Source organism: Thalassophryne amazonica, chromosome 11, assembly GCF_902500255.1.
Source record: "Thalassophryne amazonica chromosome 11, fThaAma1.1, whole genome shotgun sequence".
NCBI classification, from domain to species: Eukaryota; Metazoa; Chordata; class Actinopteri; order Batrachoidiformes; family Batrachoididae; genus Thalassophryne; species Thalassophryne amazonica.
In genome coordinates this window covers 6,032,422-6,057,547 of record NC_047113.1, presented here as the reverse complement: position 1 = coordinate 6,057,547, position 25,126 = coordinate 6,032,422, and the positions used below count along the sequence as shown (strand labels likewise).

Sequence of the window (25,126 nt, the reverse complement as noted above, 5' to 3'; positions counted from 1 at the left end):
GTTGGAATTAGGGAGGACTGGCGGGGTGGAGCCCCCCCCCCGAAGCTGAAAGGAAAAAAGAAAAGGCAAGGCAGAGGATCGGGGAAACTGAAAGGTTTTAGCCATGGTATTTCCCCCCTGAAGCATTTGCTCAAAAAAAAGTCTGAAGGACCGAAATGACATGGTGAGATGCTGAAGAGCTTCACTCGTTCATGTCGGCGACATACACATATTAGCTCACATTCTTTTTTCTGTATTCATTGTTAGTGCAGCTGGGAGCTATGCATAACACCCCCATTTCACTAAAACGCGCTCCTACTTTTTCTCACTTGCACATACAGTATGTAGATACAATATCACGTGAGCTTGGTCCCCATACGCATACGTCATAAAATTTCTGACCAATCAGGTGCATTCTTTATAATTTTTTATTTTAGCAATTTATTAATTAGCAAAAATAAAAACCATGATGGGTGGGAAATGCATGTTTTTATTATGTTTTATCAGAAAAAAATAAAAATTATACACTAAAGCTTGCCCTTCTTTAGACAATGGGGTTCAGACAAGAGGATCCTCGGTTCAAAGCCCAACCAGAGTGGAAAATCCGTAACGACCCTTGGTCAAGGTCCTTAATCCCCTAGTTGCTCCTGGTGTGTAGTGAGCACCTTGCATGGCAGCACCATGACATCCGTGTGTGAGTGTGACGGGGTGAATGTGAAGCATAATTGTAAAGTGCTTTGATCTTCTGATGCAGATGGAAAAGCGTTATATAAATGCAGTCCATTTACCATTACTGTACATGTAACTTCTATAGTCACTATAAATTGATACACAGACTCCTGAATCATTCTAAATGTACTATGAACTGGTCAGTGGATCGATTTTGACAGTATAAATTGTATTAATTTTAGTTTGCTGCTGCTGCCACATCTTCAAACTCTCGTAAAAGTTCAAAGCTCAAAGCAACATCTCATGAGACTGTTCACAGGAACGTTTTAACTTTGCGAAGCAAAAACAAAGTCATCATGTCCGATATGGAAAAACGAACCCATTTGAACTTTATATTTGGTTCACAGTTTGTTCACTGTCTCAGTATTCGGTGTCGATGTGTCATAGCGGTTCAGAACAGAAATGTCGTGCTGTACTAGTTGTACTATACTTAACAACAGATGCTTCATTTTCTGTTACTGTATGTGGTGAACAAAAGGTGAGAGGAAGCACTGCTAATGATTCTTCAGTACAGTAGTAAAAACCTGAAGGACCCCTGGTCATTCATGAAACACTATTTGAAGAAAAGCAATGCCACTTTCAGCTTATTCTAATTTATTATATAAAATGAATGCCTGCATTAAAGAAACGATTCTGTGGCATCAAATGGCTTTGACTCATTCTTTAATAAAAAGTATTGTTCCTGAATTGTATCATAGTTCATGTGTGTAGTTACTTATTGGTTAAGAGAGAGGAGCACAGCCCTGGGAATTACATTTAAAAATCTTCATCTGTTAAAGTGAAGATAATCAGTGTGTCAGTTTGCTGAAGAGACAGAGATCAGTTAGCGAGAAAGAGAAAAGGAGTAAAAAAATGGGAAGAAATGGAGGCAGGAGAAGAGATGGAGACTGTGTGTGTGTGTGTGTGTGTGTGTGTGTGTGTGTGTGTGTGTGTGTGTGTGTGTGTGTGTGTGTGTGTGTGTGTGTGTGTGTGTGTGTGTGTGTGTGTGTGTGAGGGGGGGGGGGGAAGCAGGCCTACTTTTAGTGTGTGATCTAGGCCATTATCTGTGTTAGTACTGGTGGGGCACCAGCACACGCTGTGGATCCTGTACAACAATACCTTTTGTGTGTGTGTGTCTGTGTGTGTGTATACCTTTTTATGCTCACACACATGCTTGCATGTTAACACGTCGTGTACATGGTACATGATGTGCACATGCACCTTCACCATTGATGCCTTTGTTTGTTGTCACTGAGTTTGTGCCTGTTTGTTGGTGTCGCCTGTGTGCGCTTTGCTAAGTGTCTTTTATTATAGTATATACAACCCCTGGCAAAAATGATGGAATCACCGGCCTCAGAGGATGTTCATTCAGTTGTTTAATTTTGTAGAAAAAAAGCAGATCACAGACATGACACAAAACTAAAGTCATTTCAAATGGCAACTTTCTGGCTTTAAGAAACACTATAAAAAATCAAGAAAAAAAGATTGTGGCAGTCAGTAACGGTTACTTTTTTAGACCAAGCAGAGGAAAAAAATATGGAATCACTCAATTCTGAGGAAAAAATTATGGAATCACCCTGTAAATTTTCATCCCCCAAATTAACACCTGCATCAAATCAGATCTACTCGTTGACATTGACCCTATGTGTCTTTTTGCAAGGAATGTTTTTGCAGTTTTTGCTCTATGGCAAGATGCATTATCATCTTGAAAAATGATTTCATCATCCCCAAACATCCTTTCAATTGTCCAAAATATCAACATAAACTTGTGCATTTATTGATGATGTAATGACAGCCATCTCCCCAGTGCCTTTACCTGACATGCAGCCCCATATCATCAATGACTGTGGAAATTTACATGTTCTCTTCAGGCAGTCATCTTTATAAATCTCACTGGAACGGCACCAAACAAAAGTTCCAGCATCATCACTTTGCCCAATGCAGATTCGAGATTCATCACTGAATATGACTTTCATCCAGTCATCCACAGTCCACGATTGCTTTTCTTTAGCCCATTGTAACCTTGTTTTTCTGTTTAGGTGTTAATGATGCCTTTCGTTTAGCTTTTCTGTATGTAAATCCCATTTCCTTTAGGCGGTTTCTTACAGTTTGGTCACAGACGTTGACTCCAGTTTTCTCGCATTCGTTCCTCATTTGTTTTGTTGTACATTTTTCGATTTTTGAGACATATTGCGTTAAGTTTTCTGTCTTGACACTTTGATGTCTTCCTTAGTCTACCAGTATGTTTGCCTTTAACAACCTTCCCATGTTGTTTGTATTTGGTCCAGAGTTTAGATACAGCTGACTGTGAACAACCAACATCTTTTGCAACATTGCATGATGATTTACCCTCTTTTAAGAGTTTGATAATCCTCTCCTTTGTTTCAATTGACATCTCTCGTGTTGGAGCCATGATTCATGGCAGTCCACTTGGTGCAACAGCTCTCCAAGGTGTGTTCACTCCTTTTTAGATGCAGACTAACGAGCAGATCTGATATGATGCAGGTGTTAGTTTTGGGGATGAAAATTTACAGGGTGATTCCATAATTTTTTCCTCAGAATTGAGTGATTCCATATTTTTTTCCTCTGCTTGGTCTAAAAAAGTAACAGTTACTGACTGCCACAATCTTTTTTTCTTGATTTCTTATAGTGTTTCTTAAAGCCAGAAAGTTGCCATTTGAAATGACTTTAGTTTTGTGTCATGTCTGTGATCTGCTTTTTTTCTACAAAATTAAACAACTGAATGAACATCCTCAGAGGCCGGTGATTCCATAATTTTTGCCAGGGGTTGTAGTATTTTTGTGTGTGTGTGTGTGTGTGTGTGTGTGTGTGTGTGTGTGTGTGTGTGTGTGTGTGTGTGTGTGTGTGTGTGTGTGTGTGTGTGTGTGTGTGTGTGAGAGAGAGAGAGAGAGAGAGAGACTCCTCGTGTGCGGCTCTGCACTCTTGCTGTGTCACCCCCTTCGTCAGCCCCCCTCTCCAGCAGCACCCTGGGGGCCTTCATTATGTAAGAAAGACATTACTGCAGAACAGAGGCAGGCAGCCTTCATAACTGCACCAATGCACACGCGGGTGCACACACACACACGCACATGCGCTCACAGACACACATCGAAACCCTGCAGCAGAGGTGTGATCAGGATAACGGTGGATGCATTAGAACGTTTGTGGCTTATTGAAGAATACATTAATCAATATCATTAATCAATATCAATTAATCATTTGCTCTGTATTTTAATGAATGTCCTGTTTTCCTCTCCATCATCTGCAACTCCAAATAGATAAAGTTGTGTGGTATGGAAAATGCAACAGGGTGGTGGGGGGGACAAATCTGCAGTGATATTTGATTGGGCTTTTTTATTGCAGGCTGTGAATCCAAGGTATTTCATGTTTTGTGTGGTCAACTTTGTTCATGCATTTATATGCAGGCATGCACATAACTGGTACTCAGTGTGCTTGTGCGTGCTAAAAATAAATGATGTGCAGCGGAAAACACAAAGGAAGCACTTCACAAGTCGAAAGCAATGACATATTGTAGGAAAAGTGTTTCCCTCTGTGTGCTGTCTGCTGTGCATCAATGATTTTTAGCACACACAAGCACAATGAGTACCAGTTATGTGCACAATTTCAATTTCAATTTTTCAATTTATTTTCAATTTATTTTCATTTATATAGCACCAAATCACAACAGAGTTGCCTCAAAGCGCTTCACACAGGTAAGTTCTAACCTTACCAACCCCCAGAGCAACAGTGGTAAGGAAAAACTCCCTCTGAGGAAGAAACCTCAAGCAGACCAGACTCAAAGGGGTGACCCTCTGCTTGGGCCATGATACAGACATAAATTACAGAACAATTCACAGAACAATTCACGGACGAATATACAAGAAATGCTGTTAGCGCACAGGACAGGAGGGTCGCCAACACGAATACAACTCCCATCTCTGGATAGAGCTGCACCTTAAACAGAGAAAAAACAATCAGGCTTCAGAAAGACAAGAAATACTGTATAATTTGTCAGCATTAATCAACAAGAAAAACAGAGTGATACTAAAGTGATTACCGGCCACTAACCCTAAACTTCACTAAAAGACCCAGAATTTAGGTAAAGTTGAGGCCGCAGCCCGCTCCAATTACTAATAAAATGAATTAAAAGAGTAAAAAGCGTAAAACAAAACTGTACCAGTATGCTAGCCATATGAAAGGGAAAATAAGTGCTTCTTAAGTCTGGACTTGAAAGTTTATATGCATCCATTCCTGCATTAAGGCCTGCAGCATGTTGCTGCTCCTTCTCACAACACTTCTGACATTTTGCCACTGAGGATGCGAGTGAAGAAGAGAGTTGGGTGTTATTTTATCCCATTCTAACTGCAAACACATCTTAAGTTGTGAAACAGTACTGGATCATCATTGTTCCATTTTTTGTTTCAAAATTTTGCAAACATTCTGTATTGGGGAAATTTCAGGACTGCAGGCAGGCCAGTCCAGAATCCTGTACCCACTTCTTCTGCAGCCATACCTTTATAATGTGTGCAGAATGTGGTTTTGCATTGTCATTTAATAATCCATGGATGTCTGTGGAAAGCAGTCTGTGTTCCTGTGAAATCTCAGTGTATCTTTCTGCATTAATGCTGCCATTGCAGAAGTGTAAATTATCTTTGCTAAAGGCTCTGACACAACCCCACTCCATGACACAACGTAACCTTTGGAGTTGTTGCTGATAATAGTCTGCATGGTCCTTTATATTGCTGGTCCAGAGCACATGGTGTCTCTTTCTTTCCAAAAACAAAAAAGATCTGGAATTCTGATTCATCTTACCACAATACATGTTTCAACTGTGTGATGGTCCAACTCAGATGTCTCTGAGCCCAGAGGTATAACTCTGCTTCTGGACAAGATTAGCATCAGGCTTCTTTTTTGCCCAGTAAAGATTGAAGTGGCATTTGTGAATGTATCTTTGTATTGTTGTGATAGCCCATGTGGTTATATCAGCTATTGATGAATGACAGTTCTTGATGTAGTGCCATCTGACAGATCACAGATTAGTGGTGTCCATCTTAGGCTTGCACCATTGCCCTTTACTCACTGAAATTCCTCCAAATTCCATTAATCTTGTAATGATATTATGCACCGTACAGGGAGAAATATGCAAAACCTTTCCACTGTTTCTTTCAGGAACAATATGTTTAAACATTTTCATTAATTTTCTCATACATTTGTTGACAAACTGGAGATTTCCACCCATGTTTGCTCCTCAAAGACTCTACCTTCCATGGATGCTGCTTTTGTGCAAAATCATTATTCCAATCATCTGTTAGCATTAAATCGCCCCCGTCCCAACCTCTTTGGAATGTGTTGCAGGCCTTAAATGCAGGATTGCATTCATATTAACAAATGAAGTGACCACATAAACCGTGAAATATCTTTGATTCATGCTGTCTGCAATGAAACCTTTTTCTGATTTGGGGTTGTACTTTACTTACTTTTGTAATTTTGCCCAGAATCCATCTTTCTAATTTGTCACCATGTCTCCTGTCTCCCTCTTCACTTCCCTAATCTCCCACTTTCACATCATCATCGATGACCTCCTTCATCCATCTTTCCTTCCCACTTTCTCCTTATTTCTCTCTCCTCAGCGGTGCCCTTCCCTCTGGCCCACAGGCTCACCATGAAGGAGGTGTTTGATGCTGAGGGACGCCCGCGAGTAGACCTACTCAAAGCTCATCTCACCAAAGAGGGCCGGTTGGAAGAGGCTGTGGCACTGCGCATCATTGACGAGGGTGCTGCCATACTGCGCCAGGAGCGCACTATGTTGGATATTGAGGCGCCGGTCACTGGTATGGTACAGGAAATTATGGAGGAGAGCTTAAACATTAAGTTTGCTGAGTTCAGTTTATTTAAAACATTAGTGCTATGAGTAGAAAATCAGTGATGGTTTATCCAAGTGGAATCCTGTCCCCAGTTAATTACGTAAGGCTTTAAATCATGAGGGCACCTTGTTCACACTGTGCTGAAGTTTCTTTTCTTATTCTTTCTTTTTCTTGGCTTTAGCATGGGAGTTAAACATCCTCACCTCATACACAAGAGTTAAAATAACAGGAGAGACTACACAGACCCTAATGCTAAAGCTACAGTGTGTTGCATTTAGGCATGTTTATGAGCAGAAATGGAATATAACATTCATGTCCGTTAATTAGTGTATAATTACCTGCAACAATGAATCATTGTGTTTTCATTAGATTAGAAAGAGTGTTTTTTTATCTACAATGGGAGCGGGCTGTCTTTTGGAGGCCGCCATGTTGAAGTGCCATATTGGTACACAAGGTACACATTTTGCACTGCAGCGGGAAAAATAAGAAACAAGAACAGGAGTCAGTGGTTGTTCCCGAATGTACCCTTTACCAGGTGCTAGAGTAGGCTAACAACATTGAGAATCACCAAATTTGTTTTTTCTTTTGTTTTAAATGGAGCATCATGCATATTGTGCATCACAAGAGGAGTCAATAGAGTATGAATCACTGTCACCAACGAAGCAAAAACGTGAATGGAAACAAAATCATGACTGGTGACTGTATAATGCAATCTGTAACCTCACCACCAGATGGCAATAAATTCTACACACTGTAGAATTAGCCAAAGTTAGTTCTTGTGTAAGCACCATGAAAAGGAGCTATTTCAGAAATAAAGAATATGTTAACAGGCAAAATATGAGGCTTGCCCTTTGTCCGGAAACAAGTTAAAGCTCCACTAATAGTCAAACTCGCACCATTCAGCTCAGAAATCCATGCATTAACCACTGCACTATGGAATAACAAGGTCAGAGTATGAGATTGTAGCCTTGGATGCACTGTAAGTCCTGTACAGGCTCTGAGGCACATCAGGATAGTGTGGATGATGCTCCTGGGATGAGACACCAGTCCATTACAGGATACTTTTCCAGCCAAAGCCGGAATCCATTTACAGCTGTGTGGACTGGGACGATGCAGATCAAGTGTCTTGTCCAACGATACAAAGTGGTAGCCTGAAGCAGACACCCCTGGAATTGAACCCACAGTATATATTGGTTGTCCAGCACCTACACTTAGGCCCCATACACACAAAGATGGGTTTCAGTGTATGATCTGCGTTTAGTGGCATGTAAAGATGAGTGTCATCAGCATAGCACTCAAAGGTAACTTCATAACTTTTCAATAGTTCAAGATGTGCTATGCAGAAACAGAATAGCAGAGGGCCTCGTACAGACCCCTGAAGTACCTTATATTTTATCAGAACAAGTTTTGATGTCATGTCATTATGCAAGATACAATGAGAGAGACTAGATATCTATCTGACCAAACAAAATGTATGTTGATTGTATCATCGTATTGTTTGTGGCTGGCTACAGAAATTAAGTCCAAGTGCCCGAATAATTGCTGAGGGTGATAAATACTTTAGTGTTTTTTGTATTCCACTCATTTGCCATGCAGACAATAACACCTGTTTTGTCGAGAGCCCATTGCTACGTTTTCATTCATTTCACCCACCAGAAGATGGTGCTATAGCCATCGCAATATATGAATAAAACCCTCAAGACAATCTGGCAACAAATACAGTATGTGAAAAGGAGGAAGTAATATTACCTTGGAGTAATACGATAGTTGAATGAGCTCATGAAGGCTCAGCTCTTTCCATATATATCAAATTTCTCTGTATAGACCAATTATAAAGGCTTCAGTGACCCCTTTTAGTAAGCGTTTCCCTGAGCCACTTGAAGCTGCATGTTTGAAAAGGAGCTCATCTCATAGACAAAAAGTCTTACTGATTCTGGCCCTGGATGCTGACAGCACGTCTTCCATCATAATATAGCTGTAATGATTAATCAAATGATCAATTATCAATCGACTAACATTTTAATTGCAAACTATTTTGATAAGGGATTAATTGTTTTAAGTCTTGTTTTTTTTTCATTCTTTTGTCCAAATTTGTTCATTTAAGTTTCTTAAATATTTTTGACTATGTAGTAGTTTCTTTACTTTTTTCTAACAGTAAACTGAATATCTTTGGGTTGTGGACAAAATAAGACATTTGAATCTTTACCAAAAAACTAATTGACCTATTTATGAAGGAAATAATGGACACATTAATCAGCAAAGAAAGTAATTGATAGTTGCAGCCCTACTTTAGAAAGTCTATACTCTAGAGCTTCTCCATGCCCAGTGAAATACCCTCATCTTGCTTTTGGTTTTGCCAGCTCTGCTTGAGAAGTAGGGGATTAAAAAAAATCTAGCCCCTCAGTTGGAGTTTTTTGAGGTGGTTGTGCAGTCTACAATAAACCATCATAGATCAGCGCATAGCTACATTGTCAGTAGAAGTACAACAGGAGAAATTGGGCACTGTAGTCTTGTTTTTTTTGGGGTGGGGGTGGGGGGATAAAGGGGTTAAATGAAAGAGCATATGACACAAAAATTATACTTCCTGGGACAGCTCCATTATCATTATTCACATTAAATCTGGCTAAAACTTACCAACACAACCTCTCTCATTTGCCTCATCTTCCCTTCTCCACTGGGAACTGAACCCCCCCCCCACTTTTCGCAACTGTTTCAGTGATTGCAGCCAAAAACAAAACAGTACCCCATCTTTCTGTGTGAAGTGATGCTGTGTTTGTGTTGTGCACTGGCAGGCTGTGCCCAGACGTGGTCAAATCCCACAATATCACACAGGGCTTCAAATGAGACTGTGCTGCCCCATTCTTCTTGTTTTACCCCACAGTTCTTCTATCCAGTACGGGTTAAACACATTCTCTATGTTGTGTGGGCCGCCAGAAGAGGAGGTACTGCTGGCCCGCCACCAGAGGGCGCCCTGCCTGAAGTGCGGGCTTCAGGCACGAGAGGGCGCTGCCGCAGACACAGCCGGGGGTGACAGCTGTCACTCATTATCTCTTGACAGCTGTCACCCATCTACACTACATCATCTCACTCCATAAAGACTGGACGTCATCTCCACCTCGTTGCCGAGATATCATCTACCTGTGAAGCTGGATTGGCATTTGGTGTGAACAGCGACAGCTACGCTTCACACCCAAACCAGATAAGTGGTTTAACAGGAGCTGCACGAGTGTGTGATTAGAGGTGGAGGTGACTTTCCACCTTCTGACTGTTTTTGTTACTGGGTGTGCACACACCCACATCTCACTGTTTGTGCTCCTCGCCAGCAGTACCAGATCCGACAGTCGGGGACGGTGATCACCTGGGAATTCGGGACTTGGCGGCTCCAGTATTCACCGGGTTCTGTGGCGGTGGAAATCGTGTGGTCCCGGCTCTTCTCAGGACAGACGTCTTCTATCCTCGAGCCTGCCCACACGTCACCTTTGTGTATTGACTGCTATCAGATTCTGTGATTGTCTGTATAATCGTTGTGCATATTCACAACATTAAATTGTTACCTTTTGGCTCATCTATTGACCGTTCATTTGCGCCCCCTGTTGTGGGTCCGTGTCACTACACTTTCCCCAACACACTAGATCTGCCTTAATATCAATTTCTTTTGGAGCCATTGTGTTATATTGAGGCCTGCATTTGTGGGCTGGGGCCAAGTTCACACTTAGGCGTGGGTGAAGGCACTTATAGTGACAGTAAGAGAGACAGATGAAGAAATGGAACCGGGAAGCAAAAACACAGAAAGATCACAATGATGTATTAATTAGATTCTATTTGTTGATTCATTAATCTGCTATGTGTATCTGCCAGGCTTTTAATATGTACTGTTATTCGGTCACACTTGACTGAGAGAACCAATTGGCACTTATGTGCCACACAATAACTGGCACTGGCTTTGATAATGTCTGCACATATTCCACTGCTGCATGAGGAAAAGGCATAAACTGAGGAGAATGTCGAAGGGAGGAGGAAAAAAATGAGATCAATGGAGAACAAAATGGAAAACAAGTTTATGCCAGCATGGAGGAACTGGATAAGCCAGCTGGGAGACTCAGACAACAACCACCTATAGACAGTATTTTTTTTTTTTTACATGCACCTACATATTTGTGCATTTATGTGAATGTTAGAGGTGACATAATTCTGTGTGGGTTGTGTGCCCACACAGTGTGGGTACATCACTCGGCTTTCACAGGTACACATATCGGCGATGAGGACAGACACACAGACAGATGGAGAGACAGTCAGTCATGAGCAGCTTAGCTCAGAGGTTCTCAAAGCTGTTCATTCCCAAGGAGCAACATATTGATCCACATTTCCAAGCAGCTCTACTTTCCCGGATTCTGACCCATAACACAGAGGATTTTTTTTCTTTTAGTGTATAAATGTCAGAGCAAAATACCGTAGAGGGCTGTAGGCAAATACAAAACAGAAAAATTCTTGACGTTTTACCTATTTGATAGGGGCACTTTCACCACTGGTGAAGAGACAGACAGATGGACAGTTAAAATCTGAACTGACAGGCTTTTAGGAGGCTTCGGGGAGAATACAGAGATGAGGCTGAGGAGACTGACAGGTATACGACTCAGTCTCACTTGTGTCAGTCTGGATTCCCAGTACAAATCAAAGCAAATACTTCGGAGTCAACAAAAAAGGAGGCAATAAAGTGGCCACCAGATGGATGGTTTGACATACAAACAGATACAAAATGGTTACAGAGAGGAACCATGACATCAGGTACAAGACACGCAGGTTAGGCGAAGTGGAAACTTTAAATTGATGGTATGTGAGAGTGTCTGCCGATATGTCTACACTGATGGGGTGACCTTTTGGGATAGGCTCCAGCAGCTGTGACCCTTAACTGGAATATACGAGTTTAGAAAATGGATGAATGAATGGGGAATAACAAAATCAGGAAATTGTGTAAACACTACAGACCTGATCACAATATAGAAAGATCAATACCACCACAATTAAAGATGCCAAGGAGCCTAGAAGAAAGTTGGACAGTTTTATTTTAGCAAATTTAGAAACGTTGCGGCACTCAGGATTATGCATACCTCACTGCGGTATTGTATCACTTCCTGTTCCGGAGCACAGCGGTGTTTTGCTGTATCTGTTAGCTGTTTAATCTGCGCAGTTAGATTGATCTAGTTAACTAGATAACGATTTGTTTCACAGTGTAATCTTCACGTGCCTTAACTAAAGCACTCCCTCTGCTGAATCACCTCAATTATTTACACATTATTCACTTTGCGTGTTTTTAGGAATCCACTAGCTTAGCGCAGCTACTAGCTCTTAGCCGGTTTAGCATGGCGGCTTCTCCTGTCTCTCCTGCACTTTTCTGCTCTGGGTGTGAAATGTTTCGTTATTCCTCGGCCTCCTTTAGCAGTAATGGTACTTGTAATAAGTGTAGCTTATTCGTAGCTTTGGAGGCCAGGCTGGGCGAATTGGAGACTCGGCTCCGCACCTTGGAAAATTCTACAGCTAGCCAGGCCCCTGTAGTCGGTGCAGACCAAGGTAGCTTAGCCGCCGTTAGTTCCCTTCCAGCAGATCCTGAGCAACCGGGAAAGCAGGCCGACTGAGTGACTGTGAGGAGGAAGCGTAGTCCTAAACAGAAGCCCCGTGTACACCGCCAACCCGTTCACATTTCTAACCGTTTTTCCCCACTCGGCAACACACCCGCCGAGAATCAAACTCTGGTTATTGGCGACTCTGTTTTGAGAAATGTGAAGTTAGTGACACCAGCAACCATAGTCAATTGTCTTCCGGGGGCCAGAGCAGGCGACATTGAAGGAAATTTGAAACTGCTGGCTAAGGCTAAGCGTAAATTTGGTAAGATTGTAATTCACGTCGGCAGTAATGACACCCGGTTACGCCAATCGGAGGTCACTAAAATTAACATTGAATCGGTGTGTAACTTTGCAAAAACAATGTCGGACTCTGTAGTTTTCTCTGGGCCCCTCCCCAATCGGACCGGGAGTGACATGTTTAGCCGCATGTTCTCCTTGAATTGCTGGCTGTCTGAGTGGTGTCCAAAAAATGAGGTGGGCTTCATAGATAATTGGCAAAGCTTCTGGGGAAAACCTGGTCTTGTTAGGAGAGACGGCATCCATCCCAATTTGGATGGAGCAGCTCTCATTTCTAGAACTCTGGCCAATTTTCTTAAATCCTCCAAACCGTGACTATCCAGGGTTGGGACCAGGAAGCAGAGTTGTAGTCTTACACACCTCTCTGCAGCTTCTCTCCCCCTGCCATCCCCTCATTACCCCATCCCCGTAGAGACGGTGCCTGCTCCCAGACCACCAACAACCAGTAAAAATCTATTTAAGCATAAAAATTCAAAAAGAAAAAATAATATAGCACCTTCAACTGCACCACAGACTAAAACAGTTAAATGTGGTCTATTAAACATTAGGTCTCTCTCTTCTAAGTCCCTGTTAGTAAATGATATAATAATTGATCAAAATATTGATTTATTCTGCCTTACAGAAACCTGGTTACAGCAGGATGAATATGTTAGTTTAAACGAGTCAACACCCCCGAGTCACACTAACTGCCAGAATGCTCGTAGCACGGGCCGGGGCGGAGGATTAGCAGCAATCTTCCACTCCAGCTTATTAATTAATCAAAAACCCAGACAGAACTTTAATTCATTTGAAAGCTTGACTCTTAGTCTTGTCCATCCAAATTGGAAGTCCCAAAAAACAGTTTTATTTGTTGTTATCTATCGTCCTCCTGGTCGTTACTGTGAGTTTCTCTGTGAATTTTCAGACCTTTTGTCTGACTTAGTGCTTAGCTCAGATAAGATAATTATAGTGGGCGATTTTAACATCCACACAGATGCTGAGAATGACAGCCTCAACACTGCATTTAATCTATTGTTAGACTCGATTGGCTTTGCTCAAAATGTAAATGAGTCCACCCACCACTTTAATCATACCTTAGATATTGTTCTGACTTATGGTATGGAAATTGAAGACTTAACAGTATTCCCTGAAAACCCCCTTCTGTCTGATCATTTCTTAATAACATTTACATTTACTCTGATGGACTACCCAGCAGTGGGGAATAAGTTTCATTACAGTAGAAGTCTTTCAGAAAGCGCTGTAACTAGGTTTAAGGATATGATTCCTTCTTTATGTTCTCCAGTGCCATATACCAACACAGGGCAGAGTAGCTACCTAAAGTCTGTGAGTGAGATAGATTATCTCATCAATAGTTTTATATCCTCATTGAGGACAACTTTGGATGCTGTAGCTCCTCTGAAAAAGAGAGCCTTAAATCAGAAGTGCCTGACTCCGTGGTATAACTCACAAACTCGCAGCTTAAAGCAGATAACCCATAAGTTGGAGAGGAAATGGCGTCTCACTAATTTAGAAGATCTTCACTTAGCCTGGAAAAAGAGTCTGTTGCTCTATAAAAAAGCCCTCCGTAAAGCTAGGACATCTTACTACTCATCACTAATTGAAGAAAATAAGAACAACCTCAGGTTTCTTTTCAGCACTGTAGCCAGGCTGACAAAGAGTCAGAGCTCTATTGAGCCGAGTATTCCTTTAACTTTAACTAGTAATGACTTCATGACTTTCTTTGCTAATAAAATTTTAACTATTAGAGAAAAAAATTACTCATAACCATCCCAAAGACGTATCGTTCTCTTTGGCTGCTTTCAGTGATGCCGGTATTTGGTTAGACTCTTTCTCTCCGATTGTTCTGTCTGAGTTATTTTCATTAGTTACTTCCGCCAAACCATCAACATGTCTATTAGACCCCATTGCTACCAGGCTGCTCAAGGAAGCCCTACCATTAATTAATGCTTCAATCTTAAATATGATCAATCTGTCTTTATTAGTTGGCTATGTACCACAGGCTTTTAAGGTGGCAGTAATTAAACCATTACTTAAAAAGCCATCACTTGACCCAGCTATCTTAGCTAATTATAGGCCAATCTCCAACCTTCCTTTTCTCTCAAAAATTCTTGAAAGGGTAGTTGTAAAACAGCTAACTGATCATTTGCAGAGGAATGGTCTATTTGAATAGTTTCAGTCAGGGTTTAGAATTCATCATAGTACAGAAACAGCATTAGTGAAGGTTACAAATGATCTTCTTATGGCCTCAGACAGTGGACTCATGTCTGTGCTTGTTCTGTTAGAGCTCAGTGCTGCTTTTGATACTGTTGACCATAAAATTTTATTACAGAGATTAGAGTATGCCATAGGTATTAAAGGCACTGCGCTGCGGTGGTTTGAATCATATTTATCTAATAGATTACAATTTGTTCATGTAAATGGGGAATCTTCTTCACAGACTAAGGTTAATTATGGAGTTCCACAAGGTTCTGTGCTAGGACCAATTTTATTCACTTTATACATGCTTCCCTTAGGCAGTATTATTAGACAGCATTGCTTAAATTTTCATTGTTACGCAGATGATACTCAGCTTTATCTATCCATGAAGCCAGAGGACACACACCAATTAGCTAAACTGCAGGATTGTTTTACAGACATAAAGACATGGATGACCTCTAATTTCCTGCTTTTAAACTCAGATAAAACTGAAGTTATTGTACTTGGCCCCACAAATCTTAGAAACATGGTGTATAACCAGATCCTTACTCTGGATGGCATTACCCTGACCTCTAGTAATACTGTGAGAAATCTTGGAGTCATTTTTGATCAGGATATGTCATTCAATGCGCATATTAAACAAATATGTAGGACTGCTTTTTTGCATTTGCGCAATATCTCTAAAATTAGAAAGGTGCTGTCTCAGAGTGATGCTGAAAAACTAATTCATGCATTTATTTCCTCTAGGCTGGAGTATTGTAATTCATTTTTATCAGGTTGTCCTAAAAGTTCCCTGAAAAGCCTTAGGTTAATTCAAAATGCTGCAGCTAGAGTACTAACGGGGACTAGAAGGAGAGAGCATATCTCACCCATATTGGCCTCTCTTCATTGGCTTCCTGTTAATTCTAGAATGGAATTTAAAATTCTTCTTCTTACTTATAAGGTTTTGAATAATCAGGTCCCATCTTATCTTAGGGACCACGTAGTACCATATCACCCCAATAGAGCGCTTCGCTCTCAGACTGCAGGCTTACTTGTAGTTCCTAGGGTTTGTAAGAGTAGAATGGGAGGCAGAGCCTTCAGCTTTCAGGCTCCTCTCCTGTGGAACCAGCTCCCAATTCAGATCAGGGAGACAGACACCCTCTCTACTTTTAAGATTAGGCTTAAAAGTTTCCTTTTTGCTAAAGCTTATAGTTAGGGCTGGATCAGGTGACCCTGAACCATCCCTTAGTTATGCTGCTATAGACTTAGACTGCTGGGGGGTTCCCATGATGCAATGAGTGTTTCTTTCTCTTTTTGCTCTGTATGCACCACTCTGCATTTAATCATTAGTGATTGATCTCTGCTCCCCTCCACAGCATGTCTTTTTCCTGGTTCTCTCCCTCAGCCCCAACCAGTCCCAGCAGAAGACTGCCCCTCCCTGAGCCTGGTTCTGCTGGAGGTTTCTTCCTGTTAAAAGGGAGTTTTTCCTTCCCACTGTCGCCAAGTGCTTGCTCACAGGGGGTCGTTTTGACAGTTGGGGTTTTTCTGTAATTATTGTATGGCTTTACCTTACAATATGAAGCGCCTTGGGGCAACTGTTTGTTGTGATTTGGCGCTATATAAATGAAATTGATTTGATTTGATTTGACCTCTGTCAAAATCCAACAGGCTCTTCAGCCATATTAATTCCATCCAATGTTGCCACCTTTTGCATTATTTCATGACAAAATGACAACAACAACAAAAAACCCATATATCATAATGTTTCCTAACTCAGCCATATATGGATGTACATCCACTGATTACTCGCGTGCTGGTCCCAAGCCATGAAAAATGAATAGGGTTGCATCAGGAAATACATCTGAGCCCGGTTTTATAGAGCAGTCAAATCTTCGACGAAGGTTAGTCGCCCAGCATTAGCCGCCTAATCTCCGTGTCACATCAGTGGCTAAACTTGTAGATTAGCTGTCTAATGTTAGTCAATGATTTTCATGGGCATAAGTGGCCTCACCAGTGCAGTTGCTAAGAAACGCCTCCAATGTGGCAGAGTTTTGTTTAACATATGGTGTATCCAGAAAGTATTCACAGCACTTCACTTTTTCCACATTTTTGTTATGTTGCAGTCTTATTCCAAAGCAGAGTGAATTCATTTTTTCCCTCAAACGTCTACTCACAACACCCCATAATGACAACATGAAAAAAGTTTTTTTTTTAATTTTCCAAATTTATTAACACTGAAAACACAAGTATATATGTATTCACACCCTTTGCTCAGTATTTTGTTGATGCACCTTTGGCAGCAATTACAGCCTCTAGTCTTCTAGAATATGATGCCACAAGCTTGGTGCACCTATCTTTGGGTAATTTTGCCCATTCCTCTTTGCAGCACCTCTCAAGTTCCATCAGGTTGGATGGGGAGCGTCAGTGTTCAGCCATTTTCAGACCTCTCCAGAGATGTTCAATCAGATTCAGGTCTGGGCTCTGGCTGGTCCACTCAAGGACATTCACAGAGTTGTCCTGAAGACACTCCTTTGATATCTTGGCTGTGTGTTTAGGGTCATTGTCCTGCTGAAAGATGAACTGTCACCCCAGTCTGAGGTCAAGAGCGCTCTGGAGCAGGTTTTCATCCAGGATGTCTCTGTACATTGCTGCATTCATCTTTCCCTCAATCCTGACTAGTCTCCCAGTTCCTGCTGATGGAAAACATCCCCACTGCTCTAAATATGCACCAATTAACTGTATGCCCTGAACGTGTACATGCGGAACAAAACACAAGTTCCCCTTTTTCTCAAAGTGTTTTTAATCAAAATTAAATCCCTATATTTACTTGAAATGATGACTTATTTAATCTTGAACATTTTAAATGAAATGTTAATATGTATTTATTGTCTTTTTAAATGAATATTAAAATAATTAATTAAATAAGTGAAAGTTGCCTTTGACACCAGCTACACTGAGTCCTTCAGGTGCCTTTTGGCAAACTTCAGGAGGACTGCCTTGTGCCTTTTACTTCTGTCTGGCCACTCTACCATACAGGCCTGATTGGTGGATTGCTGCAGAGATGGTTGACCTTCTGGAATGTTCTCTCCACAGAGGAATGCTGGAGCTCTGACAGAGTGACCATCAGCTTCTTGGTCACCTCCCTGACTAAGGCCCTTCTCCGCCCATCGCTCAGTTTAGACGGGCAGCCAGCTCTAGCAAGAATCCTGGTGGATCTGAACTTCTTCCATTTACAGATGATGGAGGCCACTGTGCTCATTGGGACCTTCAAAGCAGCAGAAATGTTTCTGTACCCTTCCCCAGATTTGTGCCTCGAGACAATCTTGTCTTGGAGATCTACAGACAATTCCTTTGACTTTATCCTTGGTTTGTGATCTGAGATGCACTATCAACTGTGGGACCTTATATGTAGACAGGTGTGTGTCTTTCCAAATCATGTCTAGTCAACTGAATTTACCCCTGGTGGACTCCAATTAAGCTGTAGAAACATCTCAAAGATGATGTGGAAACAGGATGCATCTGAACTCAATTTGGAGTTTCATCACAAAACCTATGAATGCTTGTGTACATGTGATTTCTTTTTTTTTCTTTTTTTTTTTAATAAATTTGCAATAACCTCAAAGACATCTTTCACACTGTCATGATGGGATATTGTGTGTAGAGGAAAAAAATATCCATTTTGGATTAAGACTGTAACATGACCTCTCTGGGAACCATCACCTTATCATGGTGAAGAGGTTTATATGCCCCTATGAACCTGATATCTGTGTTGTCTGGAGCCTTCATGTTCTTGGTAGGGTCTCCCATGGCAAACTGGTCTCAGGGGAGGGGTGGGATGAAGAATGGTTCCCAATGACACAATGAAAACATGAATAAAACGTGAGCCAGCCTAGAGTAAGCCTGGGGCCCCCAACTGGAGCCAGGCCTGGACGGAGGGTCCATCAGGGAGTGCCTGTTGGCCGGGCTTAACACGGAGCCCAGTCAGGCAGAGCCCAAAAAGGGAACGTGGACTTTCCATTTCCACACTTTGGGCTCACCACCCACAGGGAGAAACCGCTTGGGTCGGGTGCACTGCCCCATGGGTGGCAGCGAAAATCGAGGGTCTCAATGGATCAGACCTGGGTGGCAGAGACTACGTCTGGGGGCATGGAACTCGGGAATCAGGAGAGGGTCCTGCTCCTTTGGGTGGTGGCGGGAAAACTGACTGTTGTTTGTGCATATGCACCGAACAACAGTTTGGAGTATTTGGTCTTGTATGGGGCTTCAATGGTGGACTCCGTTGTTCTGCTGGGGTACTTCAACACATGTGAGCAATGACAGAGACACCTGGAGAGGCGTGATTTGGAGGAATGGCCTCCCTGATGTAAACCCAAGTGGTCACTTGTTATTGGAGTTCTGTGCTAGTCATGGGCTGTCCGTATCAAACACCATATTCAAACATAAGGATGCTCATAAGCGTACGTGGTACCAGAGCACCCTAGACCAAAGATCGATGATCGATTTTGTGATTGTATCATCTGGACACTTGGGTGAAGAGAGGAGCAGAGCTGTCAACTGATCACCATCTGGTGGTGAGTTGGATCAGAGGGTGTGTGTGTGTGTGTGTGTGTGTTGTGTGTGTTTGGGGGGGGGGGGGTGCAGTTGGACAGACCTGGTAAGCCCAAATGGATAGGGTGGGTGAACTGGGAACATCTGGAGGAGTCCACTGTCTGACTTCAACTCACACCCTGACACAGCTTTTCTGGCATCCCTGTGAAGGTTGGGGGAATTCAACTAGAATGTTCAGTGTTCAAAGATTCCATTGCTGAAGCTGCAGCAGGGAGCTGTGGCCTGAAGGTCTTAGGTGTCTCAAGGGGCGGCCATCCTTGAATGCCATGATGGACACCGGTGGTCAGAGAAACCGTCCGACTGAAGGAGGAGTCCTTCCAGGATACGTTATCTCAGAGGACTCCGAAAGCAGCTGCAAGGTACCAACAGGCATGAAGGATGGCAGCCTCCACTAGGGAGGCAAAGCACTGGGTGTGGGAGGAGTTTGGAGTAACCACGGAGAAGGACTTTTGGTCAGACCCAAGGTGCTTCTGGCGGACTGTGAGGCACCTCAAGAGGGGAAAATGGGGAACCATCCAAGCTGTCTACAGTAAGGATGGGATTCTGTTGAAACTCAACTGAGGAGGTTATTGTGCTGGAAGGAACCCTTTGATGAACTCCTGCATCAGATTGGAGTGCCCACTTTAGTAGATTAAGAGCTGGAAGCTGATGGGGGATCATCATCATTTTCTCTGGAGGAAGTCACTGAGGTACTCAAACAACTACGCAGTGGCAAAGCCCTGGTGTTGATGAGATCCATCCAGAAATGCTGAAGGCTTTGGGTGTGGAGGGACTGTCTTCATCTCTTCAACACTGTGTTGAGGTCTGGGACAGTGCCTAATGAGTGGGAGACTGGGGTGGTGATCCTCATATTTAAAAGAGGGGACCAGAGAATGTGTGCCAATTACAGGGACATCACACTACTCAGCCTCCCTGGTATAGTCTACTCCAGGGTGCTGGAAAGGAGGGTTCAGCCAATAGTCAAACCTCAGATTGAAGAGGAACAATGTGGGCTCTGCCATGGCCATGGAACAGCCAGACGCTCTCACAAGGATCCTGGATGGGGCCGGGGAGTATGCCCATCCAGTCTACATGTGTTTTGTGGACTTGGGGAAGGCGTATGATTGGTACCCCAAGACACTGTGGGAGGTGCTGAGGGAGTATGGAGTGAGGGGTTCTCTTCTCAGGGCCTTCCAGTCTCTGTACTCATGAAGTGAGAGATTTGTTTGGGTTCTCGGGAGTAAATTGGACTCATTTCTGGTGGGAGTCTGCCACCGCCAGGGCTGTGCCTTGTTACCAGTCTTGTTTATGATATTCATGGATAGGATATCAAAGTGTAGTCGGAGGGAGAAGGGTCCTCAGTTTGGTGGGCTCAGGGTCTAATCACTGCTTTTTGCAGATTATGTTTTCCTATTGGCTTCATCGGCCCGTGACCTCCAGCATTCACTGTGTCAGTTTGCAGCTGAGTGTGAAGCAGCTGGGATGAGGATCAACACCTCTAAATCTGAGGCCATGGTTCTCAGCAGCTGGAAAAGATGCACAGCAGGTTAGGTTAATAAAGGATGCAGATTGAAGACAAAAAAGGAGTGCGTTGAGATGGTGGAGGGAATATTTTGAGGAGATGATGAATGAAAAAAATGAAAGAGAGAAAAATGGATGATGTGGAGAAAGTAAATGAGATTAGTAAGGATGTAGGATGAGGACAGCTATGAAGAGGATGGAAAAATGGATACGCAGTTCATCCAGATGACATAACAGTTGAGGCATGAAAACGTTTGAGAGATAGCAGTGGAGTTTTAATCCAGATTGTTTTGTAAAATTTTGGAAAGTGAGGGGATGCCTGAGGAATGTTGAAGAACTGTACTGATTCTTAAGAACAATGGAAATGTGTAGAGCTGCAGTAGCTACAGCGACATAAAGCTGATTAGCCACAGTATGAAGTTATGGGAAAGAGAATCTGGTCTTAAAAACCAGGTGAAGATTCCTGAGCCGAAATATGGTTTCATGCTGAGAAAGGGCACTACAGATGCAATGTTTGCTCTGAGAGTGCTGATGGAGAAGAATTGAAAAGGCCAGAAGGAGCTGCATTGTGTATTGCTAATGATGGTGTGTGTCTTGGTGATGGTCATTGTGTATAGGGGAGGTGATGGTCTAGTGGTTAAGGTGTTGGGCTTGAGTCCAGAAGATCATGGGTTCAAATCCCTGCCTGACTGGAAAATCACTAAGGACCCTTGGACAAGGCCTTTAATCCCCTATTGCTCCTGGTGTGTAGTGAGCGCCTTGTATGGCAGCACCCTGACATCGGGGTGAATGTGAGGCATTATTGTAAAGCGCTTTGAGCATCTGATGCAGATCGAAAAGCGCTATATAAATGCAGTCCATTTACCATTTACCATTTATTTGTGGATTTTGAGCAAGCTTATGACAAGGTGCCAAGAGAAGAGTTGTGATATTGGAGTCTGCAAGGGCAGTGCAGGATATACATGAGGGTCAGCTGGAATGTTGTGACTATAATGTGATTATTTCAATAACAAGCAAGATATCAACATGAAACTGGTATGAGAATATTCTTTACTTACTGACTGTCGCAACACAATGTTTTTTGCCTGTATTTCAGCCATGCGCAGAAAATTGAAAGATCTTACCACACCCGCTGGTGTAGTTCGGATCTCATGCTCTGCAACTTTTTCCTTTTTCTCAAGCTGAAAGAACACCTAAAGGGACACTGTTACTCTAATGATGCAGAGGTGACAGTAGCTGTGCCTCACTGGTGCCAAGAGAAGACACCTGAAACCACCACTTTATGTTTTCACCTATGTGAAAACACAAGATAAATATGGAAGCCATAAGCTAAAATTTCAACAAAATTTAAAGATTATTTCTTTTCAAGAACCATTGTTTAACTAATAATTCCCCTTGACCGGCCACTTTATTAACTACACCTGCTCAATTGCTTATTAACACAAATAGCTAATCAGCCAATTACCAGGTAGAAGCTCCATGCATGTCAGCATCTAATAATAATAATATTCATAAGTTTTATTTATAAAGCACTTTACATTTGACAAGCAAATCTCAAAATGCTACCATAAAAGTACAAGGAATAGAACACAGTGCAAGAATAAAACACAAAAAGCTTTTACAAAGCCTGGGGCCATGCCGGAGGGAGATCAGGACCTGATTTGGACTCCACACAGGTCAGATTGACAAGGAACAGCAACTGTCAATCATCTGGATCAGGTGGCTCTTACTGGACGAGGTGAACTCTCCTGGATTGACTCAGATACTGAGATGAATTTGTTGAACTTCAGATTCTTGATTTTAACACTACTGTTAGTACTACTGATGGGGGCGCTGTACATCTATGTGTCCCAACAGCAGAGGTGCAGCTCCATCCAGAGATGGGAGTTATATTTGTGTCGGTGACCCTCCTGTCCTGTGCGCCAATAACATTTCTTGTGTATTCGTCCGTGAATTGTTCTGTGAATTGTTCTGCAGTCTGTGTTTGTAGCATGGCCCAAGCAGAGGGTCACCCCTTTGAGTCTGGTCTGCTTGAGGTTTCTTCCTCAGAGGGAGTTTTTCCTTACGACTGTTGCTCTGGGGGTTGGTAAGGTTACCTGTGTGAAGCGCTTTGAGGCAGCTCTGTTGTGATTTGGCACTATATAAATGAAAATAAATTGAAATTGAAAATTGAAAAACATCTAGATCTGGTGAAGATGCCTTGCTGAAGTTCAAACTGAGCATCAAAATGGGAAAGAAAGGGGATTTAAGTGACTTTAGACGTGGTTGATCCCAGACAGGCTGGTCTGCCTATTTCAGAAAGTGCTGATCTACTGGGATTTTCACGCACAACCATCTGATGATCCAAAAAAGAGAAGATATCCAGTGAAATCCAGTAAAAATGTCTTGTTGATGTCAGAGGACAGAGGAGAATGGGCAGTCTGGTTCAGTTGGTAACTGTGTGATGCTATCATGTCGGTTTAGACCAACATCTCTGAAGAATGTTTCCAACACCTTTTTGAATCGTTGCCACAAAGAATCAAGGCAGTTCTGAAGGCAAAAAGGGGTCCAACCCAGTATTAGCAAGGTGTACCTAATAAAGTGTCCGGTGAGTGTATGCATATAATTTTCTGGCACTTTTAGTGACATTTTTGTAAGGAGCAGATGGATGCTTAATATTTTAGATTCAAATAAATCATATATGTAACAACATTGAAACTTGAGGTGGCTGCTGAAAATCAGCACGTCTCATCAGACCATCATTACTGTGCTCTGTTTTCGCAGTGTGTGGAGATATACATGGACAGTTCTTCGACCTGATGAAGTTGTTTGAAGTTGGAGGTTCTCCTGCTAACACACGCTACCTCTTCCTCGGGGACTATGTGGACAGGGGCTACTTCAGTATTGAGGTCAGAAAATACCCGTTAGACTACAACTTACTGTGCAACTGGTTGTGATTGAATTATACTAGACAATTCCATTTCAAATTTCAATTTATTACCCGAGTCCAACGTATGGCCATCGGGTATTGCGAAGATGTGGCGTCCGTCCGTCTGTCTGTCCATCTGTCCATCCATCCATCCGTCTGTGTTCAGCATAAGTCCAGTCCTATTACTGCCACAGTCTTCAAATTCACAGGGAACATTCTTGGGACGCAGACCTTGAACAAGTTCGAAGATGGCTCACCTTGATGTATTTTAAGAGGTATTTTAAGAGGTTTAAAAAGTCACATTCTATAATCTGATCCGTTTCGTGCTTGAGTGACACGGGTGACAGCCATTTAGAGGAGAGCTGCACTGTGATGTCAGTTGCTGGTTTCTTCAAAACCGCTTCGCTTTGTGTGTTTATATACATGCTTCTCATATATTATGTAAAAGCAAGCGAGAAATAACCACTTCTAAAACTGAAAACGCTGTTCTTGTGACCTGATAACACCTCTGGTGTCATTTACATTTGTGGACATTAGCTTGCATGCTAACATTAGATAACTCAAAGCTAACTTTCTATGGAGTTAAATTTGTGTCATAAATATTAATATGTGCAAATGCACAGAGGGTGATCTACAAATATTCCTTGATTTGCACAAAATGAACAAATGATGATTTGATTTGAACATGTACAAATTGTACGTAATACAATAGGATCATAATAATTAACTAAACAACTGCAAATTATACAGTAAATAACACAATGCTTATACAGCCGAGGGTATTTTAGCATTGTGTTATATTTTCATTTATATAGCGCCAAATCACAACAAAGCTGCCTCAAGGCACTTCACAGGAATAAGGTCTAACCTTACCAACCGCTAGAGCAAGCACACAGGCAACAGTGGTAAGGAAAAACTCCCTCTGATGAGATTGAGGAAGAAACCTCAAGCAGACCAGACTCAGAGGGGTGACCCATTGCTTAGGCCATTACAAGATTTTTACAAAGCTGAAGAAACAGAAAACAGGAAATCAAAGCAACATCAAAAGAAAGTGCAATTGTTGAGATGACCACATACACATTTATGCCACAGGCAGGAGGTCATGTAGCGCCCTGCGGTGCAGGGCCAGCATTCCTCCATCACGCCGTCAGTGGGCCTGTCACTGTGGCAAAGTTTATTCCAAACGCAGACTGCAGTGCGCTGCATCACCTTCAGGCATGGCATCTCATGGTCAGTCCAGCACCCTGTGGTGTGCAACTGTCAATCTTGTGCAGTGTCATCAGTACCTCGGACAGAGAGAAAAAGAGCAGAGTCAGTCAGCAGGAAAAATTACACCCAAGGTGTGGGTTCACCAGCAATAAATTGACTGCTGTAGACCTGTTTTTTTTTTTAATTTTCAGTTTAACCCTCTGGAGCCGATTGACACACCTCCACGTCAGATGTCACATGACCTAATTAAGCGG

General features: G+C 42.3%; 1 protein-coding gene across 4 annotated transcripts in view; it reads left to right on the top strand.

Annotated features, from left to right (window-relative positions):
* Positions 1-25,126, top strand: part of LOC117520140 (serine/threonine-protein phosphatase 2B catalytic subunit alpha isoform-like) — a 155,029-nt gene that overhangs the window by 51,819 nt on the left and 78,084 nt on the right. For all 4 annotated transcript variants that reach the window (XM_034181445.1, XM_034181443.1, XM_034181444.1 and 1 more), the window contains exons 2-3: positions 6,318-6,518; positions 23,519-23,643. In XM_034181445.1, coding sequence (XP_034037336.1) covers positions 6,318-6,518; positions 23,519-23,643 — 326 coding nt within the window. The remainder of the gene's footprint in view (positions 1-6,317; positions 6,519-23,518; positions 23,644-25,126) is intronic.